At 38.0% G+C, this 26,376-nt stretch overlaps 5 protein-coding genes and 1 non-coding gene across 7 annotated transcripts; 1 reads left to right on the top strand and 5 right to left on the bottom strand.

Moving 5' to 3' along the window:
* Nucleotides 1-3,110: 3,110 nt before the first annotated feature.
* LOC117135027 lies at nt 3,111-3,741 on the bottom strand. Its single transcript, XM_033294851.1, has 2 exons — nt 3,353-3,741; nt 3,111-3,287 (listed from the first exon to the last, which is right to left on the bottom strand). Exons 1-2 carry the CDS (start codon nt 3,711-3,713, stop codon nt 3,262-3,264), a joined length of 387 nt encoding a protein of 128 aa, XP_033150742.1. The 5' UTR covers nt 3,714-3,741; the 3' UTR covers nt 3,111-3,261.
* An 11,437-nt stretch (nt 3,742-15,178) lies between these two features.
* Nucleotides 15,179-16,082, bottom strand: LOC108595580 (CG13727). The gene is given in 3 exon segments (XM_017980845.2): nt 15,179-15,642; nt 15,703-15,820; nt 15,822-16,082. Coding segments are annotated over 3 exon segments (843 nt in total).
* Nucleotides 16,083-18,382: 2,300 nt separating this feature from the next.
* On the bottom strand, nt 18,383-20,960 carry LOC108594536. The gene is given in 2 exon segments (XM_017979739.2): nt 18,383-20,207; nt 20,210-20,960. Coding segments are annotated over 2 exon segments (2,265 nt in total). The 5' UTR covers nt 20,860-20,960; the 3' UTR covers nt 18,383-18,592.
* Nucleotides 20,961-21,353: 393 nt separating this feature from the next.
* Nucleotides 21,354-21,843, top strand: LOC108605387 (maker553). Its single transcript, XM_017995060.1, has 2 exons — nt 21,354-21,447; nt 21,505-21,843. The coding sequence occupies exons 1-2, from the start codon at nt 21,438-21,440 to the stop codon at nt 21,804-21,806; spliced, it is 312 nt and encodes a 103-aa protein (XP_017850549.1). The 5' UTR covers nt 21,354-21,437; the 3' UTR covers nt 21,807-21,843.
* Nucleotides 21,844-21,881: 38 nt separating this feature from the next.
* On the bottom strand, nt 21,882-21,981 carry LOC117135028. The gene has a single exon (XR_004458953.1). It is a non-coding gene; the product is annotated as a U6atac minor spliceosomal RNA (small nuclear RNA).
* A 775-nt stretch (nt 21,982-22,756) lies between these two features.
* On the bottom strand, nt 22,757-26,347 carry LOC108608492 (proton-coupled amino acid transporter-like protein CG1139). Of its 2 annotated transcripts, XM_033294849.1 has the most exons (6): nt 26,213-26,347; nt 26,046-26,142; nt 25,052-25,223; nt 23,806-24,718; nt 23,573-23,745; nt 22,757-23,507 (listed from the first exon to the last, which is right to left on the bottom strand). In XM_033294849.1, exons 3-6 carry the CDS (start codon nt 25,188-25,190, stop codon nt 23,263-23,265), a joined length of 1,470 nt encoding a protein of 489 aa, XP_033150740.1. In that variant the 5' UTR covers nt 25,191-25,223; nt 26,046-26,142; nt 26,213-26,347; the 3' UTR covers nt 22,757-23,262. The 2 variants fall into 2 exon arrangements, with proteins under 2 accessions (XP_033150740.1, XP_033150739.1); XM_033294848.1 differs by lacking the exon at nt 26,046-26,142.
* Between the last annotated feature and the right edge of the window lie 29 nt (nt 26,348-26,376).

Raw genomic sequence — 26,376 nt, 5'->3', positions numbered from 1 at the left:
CTGCCAGAGCTATAACTGGCAGGCAAGCAAAAAAAAAATGTATGCAAAATATTTTTACAAATCCATTGTCAATTGCAAAATGAGAGCGCAGGCATGCGCTGACTGAAATTGAAAACTTTTGAAAAGGACTTCAAAGTAAAGCAAGTGACAATCAAAATAACAAGGATAAGGATTTGACTATTTAGCAGAGAGACGCAGAGCAAAAAGTTAAAGCCCAAGGCGGGGGCATATACAAAAGCAGTAAATTGAATTTTCATTTAATTGGATCACACAGTGAAATATAAAATAAAAACATGAACTCAATGGCTTGATGACTTCGAGCTGTGAACATATGCAGCACTTGATTTTATCTTTTTAGCCAGCAGCCAAAACTGATGATTGCCCGCGCTATATAGCGATAGTATAAAGCTGGTCAAGACTTTGTTGAATCTTTTATCCATGTCGGACAGAGCTGCAGTTATATTATTGCAGCTACGCAGGTAAAACACAAACGTGCTGTCGCTTAAATCAAATATGAGCGTTAGTTTTTTTTCGAATACCTTTGTAGCGCTCAGAAATATTTTGTTCGTTTCATGCAATTCCATTATAATATCGTATATATGTTGCAATTCAGTGCGAGTCTGCAAGGTGCTGACATGTTGCAAGCAGCCCAACTCAATGGCGTTCAGATATGCGCTATGCATCTGCAGCAGTTCGTCCAGGTTGTTGCCAAGCGAGCGCCTGGTAGTTAAATAATTACAGATCTTGGCATATGCTGGTTGCAACACTTGCTGCAACAAATGCTGCTTTAGAATACGCAGCAAGTGCAGCATTTTTTGTGATAATTTATAAAACTGACGCTGCACTAGCTGACCGCAAGACTCAAGATCAGCTGGCTCTTTGATTTTGTTGCTCAAAATATAATTGGCAAGATGCAGTTGCCAAATGGCTGTGGAGCATTTTTCATATTGCGGCAAGCGCTCGCCTATGAGTGCCAACCAATGCTTACGCAACTTGCAGCTCAAAGCAAAGCGTGACCAACAGTAGGCGCCAGCTGTATGCGCATCTGTTACATAAAGACCGTTATTATTATAAAGCAGCAATATCTTCAGCTTCCTATTGAACTCAGCTGCATTATATAAGTCAGCGGGCTGCTCAAGCAGCACTTCAAATGCAGCTAAAAGTCTGCGAACAAATTGTGCATTGCTTAGCAGCAAATATTCATGCAGCTGCTTGAACAGCTCCAAAGGCTCAGGAGCTCGGCAATGCAGCTCCTTGAGCAAAGCACGTGAAGTAGTTGCTTGCAGATCAAGCAACAAGTTCAGCATGGGCTGCTGATCCTGCTCGCGATAGTACTGAGGCACAGGCGTCGCTAAGTAGCTGCTTCAACTCCTCAGTGTCTGCGAGTTTGCCGAGACTGAAGTCTCGGAAATCGAACTGCAGACAGTAATGGCGATGCTTGCCTATGTTAAGCAGCAGCTGTGCCAGTTGCTTATTCAAAAAAAGCGGCAGCTGCTCTTCATGCAGCACAAAGTAGTGCTGCCAATAGCTGTGCGACTTGACTGCCACGCTGTTGGCGCTTATGAAGAAATCCTCCTCGGGCAGTTTTCCTTGCTGCAGCCAGTCGACCAGCTGTGCCATTAATGGCTCCAAGGCGCTGATCTGCCAGCATTGCAGCAGCGACTCACAATATTGATTGTCCTGGCCCAATTGTTGATGCACAACTCGCAGCATGTTGGGCGCTTCGCTCAGCTCTTTGCATAGCTGCAGCAGCCATTGGAAAAATAAGTGATAGCCTTTAAGCTGCCAAAGCAATTGTACTAAGCCCACCGGCTTGTGAGCTTTCAGCTCAAAAAATTTGTTATACTCAATCCGCTCGCGATAAAGCAGCGGGGCCAATACTGCGCCCACAGCGCCTAATTTCATCAGCCGCTTTTGCTCATGACGCAGACTCTTGTAGTAGTAGCCCGCCTGGGCCAGGCTTAATATCAAATAGGACTCGCCTATGCTGCGCTGCCTGTAGCTCTCACGCAACAGCAATCGAAAGGAATTCTTCAAACTGCACAACTGCGCACACTCCTTCCCCAACATGCCCTTTATAGCCTTGTGCACATGTCGCACTTGAGCACCTGCGGTTCGTAATGCATTTTGTTTTGCAGCTGATCAATTGCCTGTGCAGCTGGCTCTTGCGTCTTTCAAGCAAACTGCCGCCTTCCAGCTGATAGACAAAACTATGCTTGAACAGCTTAATAATCATATGAGGTGCCGCCAGCATATGCTGCTCATATTGACAGTTGCCTATGAATCCTCGCAAGATCGATTGAGCTTGTTCAATCTCTTCAAGCTGATTTAGTTCCATAGCTTGTTGTGGCTCCGTTTGCGCACCAAATTGCAATTTAAGCGTTGACTTGGCCTGTGATGCATAAGTATACTTCACCCGCTTGCGTCTCTGGTCGCCTTGCGTGAACTCGTTCAGCTTGCGCTTCGCTTCTTTATTAAGCTGCATTCTCATATGTTGAATAGCCAACCTTGAAGCGAATTGTGCGTTTTGCTTTCTATCCGCAAAATGTATCTGCCAGAGTAGAAATTCGAATTGCACTTGCTGCTGTTTCTGTTGTTGTTGTTGTTCTTGTTCTTGTTGTTGTTTCTGTTGTTGTTGTTGTTGTTGCTGTTGTGTAGTTCCTACATGCTGCTTCTGCTGCTGTGTCCTGCTGTTGAGATTTGCTGATGACGCTGTTGCTGTCCTGCTTTCTGCTGCTGTGCGTGCTGTTGCTGCTGCTGTTGTGGTTGCTCCTGCGGCTGTTGCTGCTGCGGCATGCTTCTGCTGATGTTGCTGTTGCTCGCTGCTGGCTGATGATGCCTGATGACGCTGTGTGCTGCCTGTTGCTGCTCCTCGCCTGCTTCTGCTGCTGCTGCTGTTGCTGCTTCATGCGCGCTTGCTGCTGCTGCTGCTGCTTGTTGCTGCCACAAATTGATGATATTGATGTTGGTGCTGCTGTGTTGTTGTTGTTTTGTTTTTGCTGTTGTTGTTGTTGTTGTTGCTCCGCTTTTTTTTTGCTCCTGCTGTTGCAGCTGCTGTTTCAGCTGCTTGTTGCAGCTGCTGTTGTTGCTTGTTGCTAGTTGCGCTGCTTGCAGTTTTTGCTGCAGCTCCCCGCTGCTGGTTGCTGCTGTTTTCGCTGCCAGTCCGCAAATCCCTGCTGCGCTTGCTCCAGACTCCACTTGCAATGCTTTACAGCAGCCAAACTGTATCCCACCTGCGGCTCTTGTATAAAACCCTCAAGTTTAGTGGCTAAGACTACTGGTTTCGGCTTATTATAAAAATCAATAAGTATCTTAGTAGCGCCTAATAAACGCTCAATTAGTTCCAGCTTACATAGTAGAGCTTGCCTCGAGCTCATTATCCTCGGCTTAGCATCTAGCATCTTGTGAAACTGTAAAAACCTCTGTAGATGCAACTGACTTTGGCTGTCCTGCTGCTGTAATATTCTATACAAATGCAATAGCACTTTGCAATACAATTGCTGAAGTGCTCGCTCCTCTATATTCTCAGTTAGCAATCGTTGCTGGAAATCACGCAACAACGCTTGCAGCTCAAAAGGTAAATGTTCTTGCATTTCTGATGCACATTCTGCTTTCTTAAATATTTTATCCACAACCGGTTGATATTCATGCCACAACATTTGCATGAGTCCCAACTGTTCTTTGTCCATATCTATATTATTTACCTGTTGCATTTTAGGAAAATTAAAGATTATTTTACTGTAGTATATTAAAGTATAAAGATATATATATATGTACAACTACTTGCTAGTACTATAAAATTTCAAAAGCTGTTGACATCAGACGTTGACAAACTATGCATGGCTAGGCATTTGATATACATCAATAACAAAAGGTTGTGTTTTACATTGCAGAAATTTCTAAAAAAAAAAAATAAATAAATAAAACTGCCTGTATCAATTTATAGCTTTGCAAGCCTGTAAGTCAGCGAAATTATATCGAATTTTTGCTCGAGCAGAAAATATAATTAAATTAATTAATTATCTTTAAAATATAATAGGCTAGCATTAGATTTGGCCAAGTTATGAACACAATAGTTAACAATAAAGAACACTTTCTGTGAATTATGCAACTTTGATAAGCTGTAACTCAGCGAAAGGGAAAACGATTTCAGAGTCTCATGTGAAAATTGTAAAATGTAATGATGCAACTTTATTTTTAGTATCAATACGAGCATAACGCAGTAACACTATCAAGAATCAGATGATTTTTAAACATTTTTAATGCTAAAAATCCAAAATCAGCCAACTTGCTTTTGTTACAAAAAAAAGTTACAACAATAACAAAAGGTTGCGTTGTTCAAACTTTTAAAGTTTAACTTATTAGCATTAGCTAATGGCTTTAATTGACAAAATACTTACGTTACGTACCCAGTGAATTTAATTTGGAAAAATCATGCAGCGTTCAGTTTTACACAATTGAAATTGATGTTTCAAATTCAATATAAATAATTGCTCTGATTTGACTGATAATAATTTGAATTCCAAGAGCTTTCAAATTATATATTGGCCCACGCTCATACTGGGCATGCTTGTTAATTAATGCATAAATCATTCAACACATTGTTGACATGCTAAAATAAAACATTAAAAGCATGCGATTCAGCAAAAAAAAACTGCATAGCTTTGTACCTTTGGTAACGTCAACGCTAATTTCAACCTCAGACCATAAAAAGTTTTTGCCACAGCAGCAAAGAAACTATGCAGAGATAAGTGAAAAAGATTTTATATGCATTGTAGTCAAATTTACCGCCAACATCACATAAAACAAAAAGAGCACAGTGACAATTTACGCGCAGGCAAGTCAAACGTAACGGATACGGAAGCAAGCATTTAAAAAAAACGTCAGCACTCAGGCAAGTTATAAAATGGCGTAGAAATAGTTGGTTACATTTTTAAGGTATATCTTTGCCAGCAGAGAGCGCTGCGCATAAAGTATTTTATTTTAAGCTAAAGGATTTGTTTGATTAGCAAATTCTTGTCCATATTAAATTGTACAGACGGAGTTGAGATAATATGCCTATATAACCTAAATATATATATTATAACTTGCAAAGTCTTATTTTTCACCATAAAGTTACACAAAGTTAAACATTAACATCCAATAAATAAATTTACAAATTAGAATTGCTAGCAGCATCTTAAAGCTTCTCACATATGATTCTATCTATTTTTATACATAAAATAAGTATTTAAATCCACAGAATGCATCTCAAGTCAAACACTGTTTTCACACAGTTGTACACAATACACAATCAAAGCCATCGGAGTCTACATTAGAGTTTTGCCACAATAGAACACGGCTTAGTATCTAACTAACTTACTTCTTGGCTGTTCAATCTATAGGCACTCAACTTGTAGTTACCGATTCATGTGTTCATGTTCAACAAACGATTCGCTGAACAATGCAAATAATTGTCAAACATGGCATGGCACAAAGCAGTCTAAATAGAGAGAAAAAAACTTGAATGCTTGCAATGAATGGAAGCGTATGATTTTTATAGCACTGCCAACAGGCATTGTGCTAAGTTGTAGAAAATCACAAAAATAAAAAATGACGCGAAAAGGAAAAAGTGCAAAACTTGTTGGCGCTACAGGCTGTGATTGTCTGCGCTATTGGCCCAGAGGCAGAGCGGCAAAAGATCCCGCTGCCGCTGCTGGCAAAAGGCATTCAATCGTGAGCAAGCGCTGTGCTTGCTGCTGCTAGTCAAAAGTGCCAAAGAGTTGCTGTCAAGGAGCAAAGCGAAAAGGTGCACATTATGTCTGTGGGCGTCATTGGCTTGGCACATTTGAAAGAGAACGCAAAAACCGGTTGCGGGTTAGTCCTAGTGTCATTATCCTAGCAGAGACTGCCGACAGAGACTGCAATGACAATGAAAGTCAATAAATTTAATTTGACATTTGTCTCGGGCTTTGTGCTGATTTAGCACATTTGACATGGAATGCAATTCTAATCCTATTATCGAGCACTGTCAGTGCTGAAAAATCTTCAAGCACTCATAATTGAGTGTAAGCAATCTGCATTAATATTTAATTTAAACGTATTCAATTTGTCAGACTAACATAAATAGCAGCTGCATTATCAGACGCCGCACAAATATTTAACAATTAGGATAATTATGATTGCGATTGCATTCAGTTACCCATGTTGCTTATTAAGCACACATCTAGTTATTGGCATATTGTGAATGGCAAAATAATGAATTGTAAATTGCTCAACTGGGCGAAGTAGCAAGCACACGCACACACACACACACACTCACTCACAGTATATATTAATGATTGGTGCTCGTATGTGGCTACCATTATGCTAAAATTTATGCATTGCAGCTGGTAGCAGTTGGTAATTAAGCTAGCTACTGCATTGGTTACTCATACGCCCTGTATGTGTAACAGAGCCATAGACACCTTACTTAAATGCCATATTCAACTGTTTAAATCCAATTTTAATTAAAATCATACAAACCTTTACTATATTATGTGCTAGTGCCAATTAGACAAACTGCTCTAAGCACACGGCAATTACGTGTCACGTTTAAAATGTAATTTTATTACAGAGCCAAAAGCCAGCCAGTCAACTCAAATGGTATATGTCATAAGCTGCTACTTAATCGTATAGCTTGACCCAAGTACACGCTTCACTGGCCAGTCCCTAATCCTTTTTGTATACCCGCACACCACTTACACTAGACACATGTATACAAATTTATAACGTTTTGCTTACACTAATTACATTTGAAATGCAGCTGCCTGTCAGCTCTATGCATACAACATGCACACAAATATAGCCCAAGTAATTGTTGCTATTTAAATTTATTGTTTATTGTTTGCGCCAGTGTAAAATAGCATCTGAATTTTGTATGCTCTACAGTTAACTTGCAGCAGTATCTTATCGAAAATAAACCAGAGCTAATTGCTATAAATAGAGCTGATTAATGAAATCAATATCAAACAGAAATTCATAGCTTACAACATATAAATTTAATAAATATAATTAACATTTGAATACCAATTAAACTGAGAGTAACAACTTTTCGGTGCTGTATATTAATAATGCAAGAATTGGTTTTCTTTAGTTGCTTTTGTCGCCTTTGTAGTGTCGAGAGCAGGCCTATTACACGCCCCGAGGTTATTAATTACACAAATGAAGCTACTTAAGAAATTATATACGCATACATACATATAATTTCTAGCTTAAGCATAAATTTAAATTGCAATTTACATAAGAGCCGGCTAAACAATGCTGCAGCATTGCAGTTTGTTTTGCTTTGTGGCCATTTAAATTATTATTATGACATTATTTATCTTTCAAGTGTACAATTGTATGCATTTGCATGTGTCTGTGTGTGCTTTGGTTAATTTGCGTAAGTTGTGTGGTTATTTGTGGCTAATTGAAAGCATAAATTTGAATTTGAAAATGCTGCCAATTGTTCGGGCATAGTATTGATATAATTTGCCAGCAAATTTAATGCAAATGCTTGAGTATAATAAGCAATTTTCTTATGTGCGCTCATGTAAGGCAAACCCAACGTGCCGCCCACTTTAGATTAAAATTCGCAACCATACGCAGGCAAGTGCGAGTTGAAGTACAACTCCTTCATTTTATCACTTCACAGCGTCATGCAACAAATTAAAAAATTGTGCAACAATTGAAAGCACACAAAAAGCAGCAGCAGCAGCAGCAGCAAAAGGAGATGGAAAAATTGTCAGGAAAATGCAGTAATGCTCGCGCGATAATAAATAAAAATACTCAACACAAAAAGAAACGTAATACAAGAAGCAGCAGCAGCCAAGAGTGAAGCGCGCGCGCGACAAGAAATTAGAAAGAAAGCCAAGCGAGCAAACGCCAAGTAGCAACACAATAAGATGAGCAATCTGTAAAGCAGCTAGTGCTTGTGGCACGTGCAACACTAGCGCTGGGCCACAGTAATTGATAGCACGCTAGACTGATTCGTGGCGCAATTTAAGCCCCAGCTACAATGCACTTTTACTTAACTTTTTGTTAGCTCCATTTAAACAGATTCTTAAACATTTTATAATACAACTGAATGCGTATACACAAATGTGAGAGAGCGAGAAATAAACGAATCGATTCAGAGCAAAGCTCAGATATATATATAATATATATGTAAGTCATAAACATAAATCTATGAAATTTGTCTTGAATGTTTGTTGTGTAGTAATGTTGGCTCGTAAATAATTTATACAAGATATAAGAAATATATATACTGACAGATATATATAGAATATAATATATAAAAAAAGATCAAAATAATAATATAATTAATAATAATAATACAATAACGTATATAACTGCAGCTAGTAATATTAATATTGGCTAATCTACTCAAATTTTGCAAGCAATCATCGCTAAGCCGCTTCATAGCTCTAATCTTTTCAGTGTATGACCGCCCGTCCATTGTCTTGATACAGTGCACAAATCTATTTTAATATTTTCTTATTTACCACTGGCATTTACAAAAAATCACATAAATTGCTGCACACAGCCATTTTGTCTTGTCTTTGCCATTGTACTGACTTTGGGGCCTCAAGCTAAACCCCTAAGGCTGGGGGCCATAGACTCTTGGACGGTTCCTGCTACTGCACAAACACAATACAGATTTAGAAGAGCAAGACTACCTTACTGACGATGGCGGTGCCAGTGGCGGTGGCGTTGGCAGTGGCGACGAAGATGTAGACCAGGCCATAGAAAAGCTTTCTTCCTTTTACTATTATTCCCACGTACTTAAATTTGCATACCCTGCAAATAAATAAAACAAAGCGAGTCTTATAGGCATGCAAACAAATCTGAATTGAATTATTTGATTAATGCTACTAAATTACTTTTATTCAGCGATAACTTTAAAGTAAATTTTAAATTTTTGTCTACTTAACCGAGGGTAGCGCCTCATCAATAATATTTCAACAAATTTTCTTGTTGTGCGCTAAAGAAAATTTCCACACACGACAAGCGCTGGCAACTGAGCGAGCGAGAGAGATATGCAGAGATATAAAGCAATTTTCTACGTAAATACTTTGTAATGGATTTAGTAAGTAGTAAAGTATGACGCGTTTGCCATCTAGAGCATGTCTGGGCATACATATATGTACGTATGTGTGGGCTGAGGCAGAGACAATAAAGCACTGCCTGCCTATCTGTGTGCATGTGTGTGTGCCATGTTTGATATTGTAAATTCATCGAGCATATATATTTTTGCGCATCATATAATTGATGAAAAAGTATTACAGCGATTTTCAGAGACTGGCTCGAGCATTGTTGTTGCATTGCATACTTATGTGCGCCAACAGTCTACTGCTTATGTGTGCTGTGTGTTGGCCTTAGTAAATGGAGCGTAGTAAGTGAATTATATTTAATGCTTTGTGTAATTTAAATGTATAAAATCTTGTACGTAGGCAAAAATAGATTTTGCAGACAATAATAATAATTTATTATTTGCGCTGCGCCATTATAAATGTTTACCGTAAATTTCAATAAGTACATAGCACAAATTGCTTCTGCATTTAATGTACTCAATCACTTAAGCATCATCACATGCCATGAATACTTGTACCCATGTTTTTTTATTGACAACCTGCAAAACCAAAAGTATCAACAAAAATGTGTTGTGCGCAAACAACTTGATTAAAAAACCACAAAAAAGCGTAACCCCCTCACACATACATGCTCAATATAAGGGCTCTCAATAAGCATTCGATTGTGCGACGCTGTAGCTACAAAACAGTTTCAATATGTTGCACAGCTCCATGTTGTCACAGGGAGGTCAGCCACAGGGTAATTTAAATGAAATGAACAACAAATGCACTCACACACTCGTAAAACCAAAAAAAAATAAAAATATCAATACACACACGCACGCACGGACTGTCAGTGTGACATGTGCTGCCCCAAAAGTAAAACAAAATAAATAAAATAAACAGCAGTTGTAAATTGAAGAGAGTAGCTGGTTGAATGTTTCAACAGCTTACTGCCGATTGGTGTGGGTTTTGAGTTTGGTGTTCATTTGAAGGGTAGTGACCAGTGTTGCCAGCTTAGCTTATTTCATAATATACACGATATATTTAACTGATACAGTTGTGAAGCTGTGAAAATGAAATTCCAGCAACTACGTTAAAAACAGACAGACCTAGAACCTAAACAGATCTTGAATCTTAATGTCAAGCATTAGATCTGTCATAATTATGTAATAAATATTAATATAATTTTTACAATTCTCTTTTATTTATAGCTTTCTGCACATCACATTAGTTTTAAGATTCACTCATTCAAAGTATTTTCTTTTTAAAAATAAGATACATTTAATCTTTTTTAGCTTCTTTTTACTTTCAGTCTAACTTATTTGGCAACACTGATGTTGAGTATCCAAACTGTGCTCTCTATATTGCTTTTCAAATTGGTCATCGAGCATAATAAAAAGCATTCGGGTATCAAGCTTTTATGGCGTTAACAAATTGCTTTTTATAACACAATCCAAATAAACTAAAGTATAATAATTCTTGGCAATTTGTTTGCGGTACCAAGTGATTTATATTTAAATAAAGTTGAAATAAGCCGCACAAATAAGACATCAAGTTGTGATATCTACAAATAAACTAGCTTATTTAACTTAATAAACGTAAAAGCGCAATGAAGAAAATAACTTATATTGTATGCAAATTTATGTTGGATAAGGGGTTAAATTTTTTAATTTTTATTTTTAATTTCTGCTTTCTTAGTATTCTATATTTGAATGTTTTTTTCTGTGACATATTATTTAATTTTATATCTATATTACTTAGCTTTTTCATTAAGAATTACCAAAAGTAAACTATTTGGCTACATTAATTTATTAAGTGCTTAATCCGTTTAACACTTTTTGTTCGAACCGCAGGTAGAAGCCCAAGCTAGAGCTTAAAAAGAAACATTCATACATTTTGTTTTATATATTTGCTTGCATTTATATCTGTTGCGTTTATTTTATTGTTGTATACCATTCAAAATTCAATTAAGCCGTATACATACACAGATACTGCAAATCCATAGCTATAGAGGTTAGTTGATTGGTTTGGTTTGCTTTGTTATTTGGGGCGTCTGGCACTTAAAATGCACACAATTGAGTGCTTTGAACTGTGTTAAATAATGTATAGAACAAAGCTAAGCGCATGGTTATCAATTGGGCACGAAGTCTTAAAATTTGCAAAATATAAAAATACAATTGCTTTTGGCGCTTGCGCTTTACATAAATTAATGTTATAGTTTGACACAAATTACAAATGCACGCCAAAATGCCAAAGGCAAATCAAATAATTACAAAAATATAAATAAGAGTGAGGAAAGACTGCAAGCTAACACTTTGACCTCTCTCAGACTGTCGAAAGTTTTCGTGTTTTGTTGCTCTTAAATGACCAAGCTGCACTTGCAATGGCAATGGCATATAAATGTCATTAGGGTCGCGCATAAGTACAAAGTACAACACAGAAAGAGAGCATTTTATATTGCCTACTTTTATGCGCTTGCATTAGAGATGTGCTGATGAAATTTGCACATCAAAAAATTGTTTTTTATTAAACTACTGTTAACTTACTTAATGTTTTAATGTGTGACACATTTTTTAACGTTCATATACTTTGTTTTACTCTCAACCACTTAATGATAATTTATAATCTACTTGAAACAGATTTGAGTCATTTAGTAAAAGTTTTAAAAGATATACTACAAAAAATTACACTGCTAATGCTATTACAAAACTTTCCTTAGACGTTAATTTTTGAGCATGTTAGAAAAAGTTACCCGTATATAGACAATTAACTATCAATTTTATTAATATAATTAGGTAATGTTGGATAGTAAGCTATTTTTATTTTAATTATTAAACTATTAATTTATTTTATTATGATGCGAAATTTTCTTTCAGTAGCATCCTGAACTAGTATCCAACTAATCGTACACCATGTGAAGCTATTGAATACCATTACGCTCTCACGCTGCCATCTCTCTGCCAGCAGCTGTGACTCCTATGCTGAGCTATTCCAAGCAGCTGTTTTGCCTGCCATTTTTTTTGAGTGCCTGTTAAGTATGCACTTTTTTCATGTAGACTCTTAAAGCTTTTGGCATGCATAGTATATGCATATAAGTATATGTATATGTATGTGTGCGGGTGTGTATGCGTGTTAAATGTGTGCGATTTGTCGTTGTGGCTCTATAATGGCCAGTGGAGGTCGACTTAGCAGTTATGCTTATGGTTTTGCCTGGCAGCACGTGTGGTACGAGAGCAGCTGCTCCACCAAGTGGGAATGGATCAGGGGGTCTAACAAAGCAAAACTGAAATTGAACAAATTCCTGACAAATTGGAATTTGGTTTAGTTTTTTGCTTGCTGCGTTGTATTTTTTTTTTGTTCTCCTTGTCCTTTTTCTTTTTGCCAATTCCCGTTGTCTTTTGGCGCTGCCAACAAAAATTTGCTCGCATTTTTCTTATTGTTGTGCTTTTTTTTGTGTGTGTGTGTTCTGTGCTTTTCTCTAGCTGCTCTTGTTTCTGCAACATTGCCACGCAAGATTTCGTCTCAAATATGCGCTTGGACCATTATGATTATTTCTACATTGCGTTGCGCTTCCCACCCGAAACCCGCCGCCTGCCTTTTTGAAAAATGACACTTTACAACAGTTGTAATTTGTTTTTGGTTTGCCTCTCTTGCTCTTGCTATCCAGCTATGACCAGCATGTGTAAATTGTGGTTGTGTGTGCGTGTGTGTGTGTGTCTGTGTGTGTGCTTTTTGCTTATCATCATTGTTTTTGCAACTCACCCAACTATGTGGGCTTGGTGGTGCAAATTGTAAGCGTCAATGTGATTTGTCGCTGCCACAAATGATGTGGGCGTGGTGGCAAATAGTACCACTTACATGTGTATGTGTGCACACACTTGATAGTAAAAAGATATCCTTAAGTTTCGGCTACAAACGTTTGCAATAATTTATGCATAAACATAAATTAATATCAAATAATATACAGCTGTTAAGATTTTAAAGAGAGAAACACGCACTGACACAGACGGACAGACAGACATGGCTATATCAACTCAGTTTGTGTTGCTGATCAAGATTATATATACTTTATAGGGGCTGCCACGCCTCCTTCTCCCTGTTACATACAGTTTGCACAACTTCATAATACCCTTTTCCATCTTACAAAAATAGACTCAAGTGTTATAAAATAAAAAACTTTAACCTCAACTACAAAATAACAATTATAATCCTCGTCGCTACGTGTATCATAAGAAATAATAAATTAAGATTGTATTTCTTACTTCTTTGAAGTCGTTTGAAGATATCAAGCTTAGTTTAAAAGTTTCTAATGAAATGCCCAATGGGCTATTGTGATGAGGGACAGCAGGGTTCGTCTTATACACAAGGATTTAATGACAATGACACAAGCAACGTATTTCATATAAAACTAGTTAGGGTAAAGCTTCAAGCTACGCTAGGCTGACTGAAACATCTCTACTACATAGAGCATATTCTTTTGCCTACCTTTACTTTCTCCCCATGCATTACATGTTTTAAATTATGCTCTTACGTCTGCTATTAGTTATACAAACATTTTGTTAGCAGTTTCTATTTGCCTGTCATCCAAAATATGTCAATGGAACCGTAAAAACCCTTTTGGCCATTCGGACAACAAACCACAATTTAATCATTCAACGCATACAGCAGACAAACAGCTCTAGTGCTGCCAAACTAACCGCTAAAACCAATGTTTATTCTCTTAGCAAACAAATTAAATACAATATTTATATATTTTAATTTGTTGAATAATTAGGCCTGGGGTAAGGGCCATGTAGTTTGTTTATACCAACAATTTTGCCAATCATTTGCTAAAAATAAAATTATATGGACAGCAAAGTTTTGCGGTTATTCTATGACCCATTAAAAAGCCACCCAAAATGCATTTGAATTATTGAAATGTATGCAAATTAGTTTTGTTGCTCGACAAATTATTACAGATTTTTTGCTCTAGCGAAAATTGATTATATATGTATGTATGTATGTATTTGTTTGTTGATTGCAGTTTGTTATTTATTGAAACATTGACTAGCAATTAATCATTTTTAGTAAATTTGCAGTAATTGTGCGCTATTATTAAAACAAAAAACTGAGCCCTCCACACATTAAACCAATTAAAAGAACAGAGTTATTATATCATGCCAAGCAAAAACTAAAACAGCCGTCAACTTTTGTCTGCGTATCATAAAATTAATGAAATGAAATGGTCAATGACAGCAGAACTTAGCAATGAGGCAACATACGGCGGCTGCCACAGTCATTGTTGCAACACGTTGGCTTTCTTATTATAGCAAACACAATGGGCATTATTAAGTCACGTAGCATTGTGTGTAGCTGACATTTTCTTCAATTATAGTACTTACAGTTTCCTTTCGCGTTTTCTCAACTAATTTTGTTGCATTACTTACTAGTTGTTTTTTTCTACTTTTCTTCGCTCCCTCTCTCTCTTCTGTTTGTTTGTTTATTTTTTTCTTGTGTGACTATGTGGAAAAGTATCTGTCTGCTTACTAAATGAGTTGTGGCTACAAGACGTGTTATGCACTTAGCAAGCTTAAGAGGCTGTCTAAAGCTTTAGGCTTGAGTAAAGTCAATGACATTATATTTAGATAATTTTGTTAGCTTCAAGAAACTCTCTGGATTTAAGTCTAAGTGTAATACAATTTTTTTATTTTTAACACGTAATAAAATTTAAACAGTCGGCTATACTTCGGCAACTTATTTTAGCACATTCAAAATTTGTATAAAAATTAGAGCTATCTGACAATTATATCTTTAAGTTGCCCAAAGAGAAATATTATTACACTTAACTCTTTTTTGTTTGATTAGCCGCAGTAACAAGTCAAAAGTCTCAGCTCTTAGCTGCAGGAAATAATTCTTCGATTTACTGTAGAAGTTTGAAATTATATTTATAAGCTGCTGAAGCTCAAAATTAAGTTCAGAATTCAGATATCTTGTCGCCTCTCACTTTGAGCTAAAACTAAATGTTAACTGTAATGATATTAAAATGGAGTTTAAATTGATGAGTCATGTTAGTTAATGCTTTTATTTATTATTGATTTATAGTCACTGTATATTTTATTAGTTAATCACTTATGCGCCCTGTAGGGCTGTCGAAGCGAACGCCGTTTGCGCTTGCCTATGACAGGCGTCAGTCCGCCGGACACTGTGCCCAACTGCAGCAGCAGAGGATTGCTGACTAATGCTGCTGCTATGCCAAGCACCGCTGCACTGGCCAGTGGTATGAGAAAACTCTTGGCCAGCAGCGCCTTATGCGACAATTCAGATGGCCCCTTATGCGAGGCTACCTCATGCGCATCGATGTACGCATACTCGCCGCCAGTAGCGCCGTAGTGCACATGATGTGGCGCATGCAGAGGACGCGAGCCGTACACATCAAAGGGTATGCCTTGTTCGCCGCTGTTGCCGGAGTAATAGCCGCCATGACCACCACCGCCTGCATACTCATAGGGATGTCCCTCGTAGGCGTAATGAGCAGAGCCGTCGCCATGAGCGGCGCCATGTGCAGCACCAGCACCAGCTCCATAGTGCCCTGTGTGTGATATAGCGCTTGTAGCTGCATTTTTAGCCACGCCCACAACTAATTACTTACCCACGCTAATGCGATCCTGCAGATTGGCATTCTGACGCCATTTGTTATACGCTTCACTCAGATGCTCACCCACACTACCCAGCTGCGGGCCTGAGCCTGCAGAGCTTACACCGCTGCCGATGCTGCCGCTTGCCGCTGCTGCCTGGTCCTCTGTAGAATTCCGGTGGTGGATCATAGCTCTTGGCGATGTTGAGGGCCGCGTAATCCAAGCCATTTGCATTGCTTATCTCGCGCTTATTTGTGCTGCCACTGCTTGGCTCCCAGACCACATGATCACTACTAGCTTGACTTGAGTTTTGCGCCTGCGCCAGTGCTGACTTGACTCCTAAGCAGAAACACAGCCAGAGACACGCGTGTACTTTACGTTTGACTACGAACATTGCAACTAAGCGCGTTCAGCAATGTCAACGACTTTATAAACGACTTTATAAAAACATCTCACCTACATATTGCAACATATCCCACTATATATAGTTTGGGCGCATAATTGCGCTTTGGCAATTTAAGCCTGAAATTGTGAAGCGTCTGCTTTCAACACGCTTCGCTGGCGCCTGCCGCTTGTCGCTCGTCTCTGGTGGCAACTCCCACTGCACTCAAATCAAAAACTGCTCAATTAGTGTCGCCACAGTGCGAGTTCTTTCGCCAGACAATAGTTTGTGGAATTGTCGGCGTCTACATGTTAAAGTTTACATTCAAATTTACTTTAGTGGTTTCACTTTTCCACACAGGTTTCATTAACTTGGCCAACATGCGTATAGTTGCCAATTTGCCTTCAACTGGTTAATAAAATTACAAACAAGTGAAAAATTACTCCGTCACTTGCAACGGAAATGCTCTTGCTTTAAGAAATTCCAGAAAAAAAGCTATTTGTTTTAGCTGAGATTATGTTTACTTGTTTTAAAAGCAATTTGTTCTAGAGCCATTATCTAATCACCTGAGAGACATATTATAGTATTGTAAATAAGAATCCAAATGGATCCAACAACTTTTTAACTTGAAGCTTCTTTGCTGATTCAATAATATTAATACGATATAATTCAATAAATTTAAGACACAATAAACAATATTACCATTAATTTAAAATTATTTATATTAATAATTTTGTACTCATTAAATGCGTACTTGAATTTTATTTATTTTTTATTCAAATACATCTTTGAATTTTATTTATTTAAGTGTTAGTCCTATAGAAATGTTTTTATAACTAAACATAAAATATATGAATTTAAGTATAGTTAAAAAAAATAAACTAGGCATTAATAAAGATGTTGCATGTGTCATAACAAAATTTGTTTACCTTTTTTGTTAGTGTAGCAAATGAAGACTATGAGGTAAACAGAAATAATTAAATAAAAACACATAGCAGTTGCTAGGCCTAGGCATTACAATTTTTAGTGAGGCAACTGAGCGTTTAACTTGAGCGCACTGCAACAAAAACTTCTCGAACCAACCTCAACTTACTACATATGGGGACACACTTATTTCTGTTTGAAGATAGTTAAGAAATTATCGCCGTTCGTCTTGGTTGCATGCGCAAAACGTGCAAAACGGCAGCAGCGGCAACAATGTTCAATTTGTTTGGAACAATACTGAAATGTTTTCTTCATATCACATACCCATTGATAATATTTTGCAAACAATAGTACAACAACTATAGATAATGCCTGAAGGCCGCTTGCATTTCACGATCAAAGAGTTGCCAGAAATGTGCAACATAATAAATTATTAAAATATGGATTTATTTTTTATTTTGCTCAAATTTTTATTAATAGAGCAATATTGTCACATTGACTGGTTAAAATCGTAGGCTTAGGATAACAATCCATCAGTAGTCATGTGGCTTATTTTTATCATTTCGCAAATATATTTTTAACTGCATAGTAGTAATGTTTAGATGCAACGTTTTGATAATTCTCCTCAATGTCGTTTGATGTCACTCGTGTTTAATTTCGATGTGCACACCTCCAAAATTATTGCAATTCCGTTCATGCGTACCTATGATTTATGTATATATGTTTTTATATTCTTATCATGCCCCGACACATGCTGTCTATCGCTGTATTGAGAAATTTTGAAGCATTTCTTGGAAGCGCTATCAGAATGCGAAACATGCTTAAACTATTTTTTTCGGCAGGGAAATGAAATAATGCTTATCAAATCGCTTAATATATTAATGCATGAATAGAAACGGATTTACAACATTATTTATTTGACCATGATATCATTTTAGTCAATGAAAAATAAGTTAGGTGCTCAACTTTTAAAGATATGACGTGGACAATAACAAAACTGTTCAAAGGGTAGACTGGAAAGTTTTGAATGATTTATTATTTATTTTGTTTAGCTTAGATTAACTGGATGCGTGGAATAGTCAAAGGATAAATATTATACTGTTGAGCGGAGTCTAGCGAAGTCTGTCTGTGGGGAATCATCAATTCGAGTATTTTGCTTACTATTTGCAGGTTCTAGCTATAATTCATACATAACTTGTATCTAAGGGTCTGACAATGTCGGTGGCGTTAAAACTGAAATTAGATCTTAGCATATTACCAATTAGACAATTGTAACGACCAAAAAAATTTAAAATAATCAAAAAACAGTAATTAGTAAAGCATTGGCAGTTACATTCGACTATAATGTAGAAGTTAACAACAAAAGATTCAGTTCAGGCAAATTTTCTGCATTGTTATTCTATTGTTGTTATGCCGTAAAATGTTTAAGTAATTTATTACACAATTTTTGCATTATGTACATATTGAAAAGATATCATTGTACATAACAATGTGTCCTGTGTTTGCAGGACCGAACACATGAAAATAACCAAAGCTTAGAATTACATAAACGTCCTCGGTACTGCAAGCACAAGCTTCACTGTACTGCACCGAATCTCTTAGTTGTTTGGATTTTTTTTCAATAAACTACGCATAATAGCCATATTTCTGAAATCTGTGGAACGCCAGAAGTTATGTCGCTTGATATCCATCAGGGTGGCGGGCATATAAGCAAAGAAGGTGTCCCTAAGGCTGGCAGCTAAATTGGAATAGCCACGCAGCGCTAGCCAAATGAGACGGGATTCCTCTAGAGCCTGTTCATTGAGCGCTCGATGGTAGTCAGCACGCATTTTATTGCCCTGGCGCTTCAGAGCGAGCATTCTAAGATAGCTTGATGCATTAGCTGGCAGATCAGCTGGTGCTTCCATGCGCGGCACGGGCAATGGTTTCAAGCCCAGTTGATGCGTGGTTATCTCACGCTGTAGCTGCTCACAGGAGTTGACAAATTCATACATCTCCTGGCTATTGTAGGTCTTGCCATAACGCTGAGCTATCCAGTCCAACAGGATGGGCAGCATATGCGCATTGGGCAGCGTAGCAAGCACATAATGCGGATTCCCTCGAAGCGTTTCAATGCCCACCTTAAGCAGCTTGAGCAGCTGTTCAGTATCCTCTGGATCAATGCTCTCCAGCTGTAGCAGCTGTTCATTCTCCTCCTTTTTCCTAAGCTTACACTGATCATCATCTTCACTCAACTCAATGCTGGGCACTTGGTCAGCCCCAGTGCGAAACATGGATACGGCGCATTGTTTAACAGCCTCATCTACAGCCTCACAGCGCTCACCCAGCACAGGCGGCACCAACTTGGCGTCGGGCTCTTGCTTTATAGCCGCAATGCAGAAGCTCCGTATGAGCGAATGCTGCATGCTACGCTCAGCGGTTAGCAGACAAGCTGGTGGCTCCAGCACTTTATAGTAATCCAAGATAAATGCGCCTTGGTAGGCGTTGCCTGTAGCAAAAGTTTCGTCATCAGATGATGCAGCGGGACATGGCGGTACATAGTCGCTTGGCAGCACACGTAAGATTTGTTCGTCTTTGTCCAGCACTCTGATCTCGACAGGCTTTGACTTTAGCGTAGCTCGTTTGGCTTTGGCTGTGGCCTTAACGCGGCAGACCTTAGGTGCTCCCCACTTAACATGCGCGTCCACAGTTGTAACAAACTTGCAACGCAGCTCGCTGGCAATTTCAAGCACCTTAACTGGCTCATTATCCGACTCGCGTTCATCAAGCAGCGGCTGGGCTAGCTTATCACAGTTTGGATCCATCAATAGCGCCTGCCCGGCGTCAGGCACAACCTTGGGCATTGAGCAAAGCTTATCGCATATCTGGCACAAGCTGTTGCCTTTGTTTTCGCTGGCATATTGTTGCACCCATGCCAGCTGATTGGCTGTATATTGCTGCAGCCGCTGAGCTGCCTGATCCACCTCACGCTCCAGTTGACGCAATATGCGCTCGCGTCGTCTCGATTTCTGCACACCCTCCACATCGATCAAGGTCAGGTAGCGTTGATACATGCGGCTCATCAGCTCGGATTGCTTCAAGTTGGCCGCCTGCTCCACTAGACGATGCGTATCGCAGATCTTTGAGACGCTGCCACCAGCTTGTTGCTCAAAGAGTTGCACCAGCGCTTGGGAAAGGCAACGCTTGATCTCACGCTTAATGGGCGAGAACTCGTATGTGGAAAACCAGCGCGAGCTCTCGTTTCGGTATCGTATACATTGGCGTCGTCTTTGTATTTATCATACAAGGGAAACTGAATCTCACGATCCTTGGGCTTGGAGCAGGCCACACTGGGTACAAACATCTTGGGTCGGTTTTGTGGCGCAAAATATGGCGATGCGTATTCCGCAACACTGCGCAGCGCGCAAGTTCGTTTCCTTTGCAGTTGCTCCTCAGCTTGACGCTGTTCGCGCAGACGCTGCTGCTCCTGAAACTTTTTCGACTTTGCTGGTGGCGGCAATATGCGATCCAGCTCCCGCATGGTAGAATGCATATCTAGATGTGCTATGGCCGACAGCAACAGCTGCTCGTTGAGCGAGTAGTTTTGGCTTTCACAGTCCTCCGTCGTCTTGTAGTGCGCCTGCCAGACAAACCAAAGAAAACACAAATCATTGGCGCGACTCATATGCATTATGGTCTTAATTTGCTTGGAGTTAATAATAGGTGTGATGCCCAGTATCAGCATACACTCTTGAACTCGATACGTTGTGCCCTGCTCGAAATCGTCGCGCAGCGCGTGCAACAAATTGTCGCATGCAGCGGTCTGTTGCATGGATATGCCGCGGAACCAACGCACTGATTTCTCAAACTCCTGAAATTGTGCCATCGCTAGTTTTGCCATTTTAATTAAGCTGCTTTCGACGATTACACTATCTGCAAGAAATAAAAAAAAAATTTAATTGTTACGTAAATAAATTATTTACTGTGAATTTTAGAAACCTACTTATTGGATTTTATTACGTCAAAATCAACTTGCTCTCTACTAATTTTAAATGTTTATATTATTATTTTAAAGACATTCATATTATTTTATTTATAGTTAATATATAAAATTTGCTAAAACATTGCAAAAATAAAACTAAAGCAATTGTCAATTTATTATACCTTGTATTATTATTGATTAACAATGATTTGCAAATCTATTAATTGAACGCGCCAATTTGATAATGCATGAGCCAATACGTATATATATATATATATATATATATTTTTTTTTTTTTAACTGATTTCATGTACCAACTAAAATAGAAGTTTATCAAGGCCCCCAAACAAAAAGACGACAACATGGCTAGATAAGTTTTATTAATAAGCCGATATCAGTCTGCTACTGGTAGGTATATAAACTCAGTCATTTGACTGGGTAAGGCACATTCAGTTACCATCAGTTTTCTGACTCCAACCAACATGAAAGCCGGTAAGTAAACTGTATCCTTAATTGTAATAAACCAATACACATATCCTCCTGCTACAGTTCTAGTTTTCGCTTGCTTTGCCGCCGTTGTTGCTATCGCTGCTTGCTGCGATCCCGATAGCGACAATAAGCCAACAGTTTGCCCAAAAGACAACACATTAGTCCGCAACTTCTTTGACCCAACTGCCTACTGGACATGCGAGAACGGAGTTGTTGTGGGAAAACAATGTCCAAGCGTAGCAGCACCAGGAGAGAATTCAGGCAACGTGACACAGGCTTTCAATGAGGCTACAGGACAGTGCTGTACTTGGTCCGAATGGAAGTGGACTGAGCCATGCCCAAATAATAAGCCTGCCAATTAAAAAAATGTGCAAAAATAAATGTAAAATGATTAATCAATCTTATTTGTTTCCTTTTTATTAAAATGCTCATGGACAAAAAAAACTTGAGAACGGCATTGTCTTGTGCCTAGCCGCTCATTTGTGTGTTCCATCCTTGTCTAGGGGAGTGCTAACTTGCTCTCCTTCCAAACAACACAAACATTCTCGCTTTTAGCAACGCGTTATATATACTAAGGCTTCTGAACAAGCAGTTGGGAATTATAAAATACAAGCATTGCTCTAAGGTTCAGAAGAGTATAATTCTAACAAGTAACTTTATATTTTTTTTTAAATGTCCAAAATTCTTTGTCCAAAATTCTTTTTTTATGTATTTAGCACATAATACAAATTAACTAATTAATAAATTAAATTTGTATTAAAAAGCTTTGGAAGTCATCCTCCCTGACTCACGTTTTAGTTGGTCAATCAATAGTTACTTTGCTCACCATAATGCCATCATATTAATTTTATAATATTTGCGTTAATTAAATTTAGTTAGTGTGCTGTACTTTATGACTTGTTTAAATTAGGTAAGCAATTATCTTAACATAAAAAAACCCGCTATCAGTTGTTAGAGTATGTAAAAACCATTTCAAGTTATTACGTTACATCAAAATATATAATCTTTAGTTGTATTTAGTTAAGTACAAACAGCCAAGTGGTTTATAAACATTAAACGCAATTTAATTTTATTATTGTCATTAGTTACGCTCACAATATTGAAATTACATGAAATTCTTGTTACATTTGCTTTAGCCAAAGAGATCGAAAAAGCTAATCTCAGGCATAGACATACATACAAGTATATAAATATAATATTATATACAAATTTTGATTTTTCTCATGCAAATATTTAACAATGCATGTATATAATAAATTGTTTTAAATACATATATATATATATAGTTTTATATATAGTGTTTTATAGCATTTCTATATGAACTAAAACATACAAATAAGCAAACAGACTACGAATAGTTAATGTCTTTTACTTTAGTAAATGTATGTTAAAGAGAAAATGGTCAATAACACTGGAATGCTCTGACCTTAGTTCTAATCCTTACAGTAAATACTAAACAAACAATACAATGTTTAGGAATACTATACGAAATCACGTTTTTGGCATTGTGCGATTATCGATTATAATATTTAAAATGTATGTATAGCTTAGTCTACAATAACAGAATAACACATTTTGTTTAACATTTGTAAAACATAAATCTTAAACAAATCATATACATAGTTGCAACTAAAATGCTAATTAACTGGTACGGCTAAAAAATGAATAAACGCAACTGTAGGGCAAAAGATAAATTCAAGCGCGCAGCAAATAACTAAACAAATATAAAACTTAGCATAAGATTGTAGTAATAACTACATAAAGCCTTCGTCGTAAATTCGCACACAGTGTTTTAAAATTATTGGAGAATGTGGTTACTTAGTCGACATTGGGATTTAAAATTTGTGCCAAGCTAGCCCAAGTGCCAAAGACAAAACCAGCTATGCCGAACAGAAAAATGGCAATATCCTTCCAGAGTATCCAGTTATAGCGTCCATAGCCTACATTGTACATGGTGATTATTTCAATTATGGGTGGCGCAATGAGGGCCAAAGCCGAGCTGCTAACAGCGCCCACAAGCGAAATAATCGAGCCCAAATTTGGTATGACAGCAGCAAGTATAACTATAAAAGATAAAGAGTTATAGCTTAGCATACGTTTTGTAGTACAAAAATATAAAGCTACTAACAGGTAAATGTGACAAGCACAGTGCGTAGTATAGTGCCAGCTAGATCCTTGGCGCGTGTTGTATCAAATTGACTGCGCACAAAGGGCTCCACCATATTAACTGGCACATAAAACTGCAGCGTATACGACAGAAAAATAGCAACAGCCATGCTAATGCGCACCAGTTGTGATAAGCTGTAAAATATATATAATTGCCATAATCAATTCAATTGGCGAATTTAAAAAGCTACTTACATATCGCCTTGTGGCAAATTCAAAGTTATGCTTCCCTTGACATCTTCGCCATACTTCAAATAGCCAAAGAAACCCACCGAAGTGTAAAGGCAAGCCACAATAACCATGCCCGTATTGAGTACTCCAGTTCTGCCTCCAAAGTCCTCCGGTGTGCGCATATTGTTCTCCAGCGGCAACACTACGCCTATGCCTTCAAAAGCATAAATTGCAGTGCCGAAATAAAGCGGCAAGGTGGACCAGGTGGCCACGGGTTTCACTGTATTCACATCGGGCAAGTCGTGCAGCATATAGGAGAAACTTATAGCGAGGCCAGCAACAGTTAGCACCGAAGCCACCAGCGACACAGGCGTCAAGTACTTCAGATTGCGCACCAGATTCAACAGCACCATGGGTAGCAGCAATAAAAGCAAATAGATGCGCACATCCAGAAAGAAGTAGTGATCCATCACATTCTTAATATTTAAGGCCACAAATAAGAAGTAAACGCAACAGAAACCAATCTGTGTTATGAACAGAAATGTGCTGATTACGCGTTTGGCCAAATGCGAGTAACGCCGCAGCGCCAACGGACCCGTCTCAAAGCTGCAAAAGGCCACGTTCTGAAAGTCCAGCGACGGCTGCTGCAATCGTTGGCATAGCTCGTGTGAGCAATTAACCAGCATATGCATGCAGTGAGTGCAAATGGCCCCCATGATCAGTGTGCCAAACAGGCCCACATATAGGCCAGCGTTCTTGAAGGCATCCGGCATGGCCAAAATTCCAGTGCCAATGTTGCCTTTGAGCAGATGTACCATTGTATCAAAATTCGAAGTGGGATGCTCCACTGTGCGATGCTGTGTGGGATTATATTTAGCAATGTTATCGCCGGCTTGACTGCTCTGCTCATCATCATCTCCAGCGCCGGCGGCGTGCACTGTTTGTAGAAAGAATTATTAGTTTTTGTTTATGGCACACTTTATACACAAACTATAAGGAACGCAATAGTATCATACAATGACAATAGTTTAAGGTGTTACGTTTAGTCTAGCTATAAAACTAACGTTTAAAATAAATGTTAATAAAAAAAACTTAGCATTCTTATCCATAATCTAGATAATACAAATAGTTTGTGGCGTGATTTTTATTACTTTTCCCTTACGACTTCTATTATATTAACTCATTATTTTAAATATTATAAATTTAATGCCAAACATGCATTAGCAAGCTACTGTCATTGTATCATAGGAAAGTTTTAGCTCACACCTACCTGCGATGCTGTCTTCGCTCTGCACATTGACCAGCGTGCTATCCGGCGGGGAGCTACGCACAGGTGGCCGCGCTAAGCTGCGATTACCCTCATAGTCCGAAGCATCACTTTGTAGCAGCAAAGGTTGACGTTCCGTCATTTTCTTCGGCGTGCGCTTCGTGGAATCGGCAAGCTAAATGTGTACAAGATCAGTTAGGTAGGTCAATGTCTCTCGTGCAGCAAGCAAGTGTAAGCGAGCGAATGCGGGTGTGTATGTATTATCTTTACTACAATTACTATTAGAAGTATATTTTAGCTAGAGAGCACACGAGCAGTGTTCGCTTTGCCAGCTGAATATACACTGATTAAAGAGAGCCAATGCAAAGCCTTTTTGTGCGTCGTCTAATTTCCCGAGAACATGTGGCACCAAGCTATGAGCTCGAAGTTGATATAGTTATCAACTATATAAATGGAAAATTTATGCGTGTGCCACTACACTCCAAGCTGATATAAGTGAAACCTTGGACTTGGTCTTAATTTTCAGCGGACGGACTGTCTGAATGAGTTTCGCAAGCTCTACTTTCCTACATGGAAATATGAGCATTATTCATATTTGATATCAAAACGGGCAGTGAGTCAATTGTCTGGCTCAGACATATAAAATAAAAACAAGACTCAGGCGATAAGAGATATACGTACAATCAAACATACATATTTATCTATATTCAACATATAGAATTATTAACATGTTTTATTGCAGTAAGCTACGCCCATAATAACTTGGAATTTACTTATCACATACAAAAAAATTTTGGTGGATATTTAATTACCCCTAAATTTTGAGCTATAGTGAGAAAGTTACTAATTTGTAAATGTGTTAAGTGCTTTTTTTTTGTGCTCTTGAATTATTTAATCCATATGTGTTTTTAAATATAAATATATGTAGGCATCCATATAACATATGGCCTCACGTCCAATTAATCATAAATGAAAATCATTAATTAAATACACTTACAAAATAAAATTCGTTGTATATGAATTATTGAGATACGGGGCAGTGGTGTTGATTTCGTTGGCAGTTTAGAAAAATTAAAATTACTTTGAACTTAAAACTGTAAGAAAATAATGAAATTTACTGAAATTGTTCTAACATCAACAGACTTTGTCTACTGTGCGTCATACCTGTTGAAAGTTGGTCAACGGGGTTAAATCATCCATTGATTTTTACGTGCTCTTGTGTCGCTGGCAATGACAATGAAAGAGACCGACAATCAAAGGTTACAGCGTAATTGAAGAGACCGCGCAAGAATTTGACTTTCTGTTGCAAAAATATAAGAAATTTTGTT

Source organism: Drosophila busckii, unplaced genomic scaffold (genome assembly GCF_011750605.1).
Source record: "Drosophila busckii strain San Diego stock center, stock number 13000-0081.31 unplaced genomic scaffold, ASM1175060v1 hic_scaffold_52, whole genome shotgun sequence".
In the NCBI taxonomy this organism is placed as follows: Eukaryota; Metazoa; Arthropoda; class Insecta; order Diptera; family Drosophilidae; genus Drosophila; species Drosophila busckii.
Note: the sequence above shows the minus strand (reverse complement) of the source record. Positions and strands in the feature narration are given on the sequence as shown.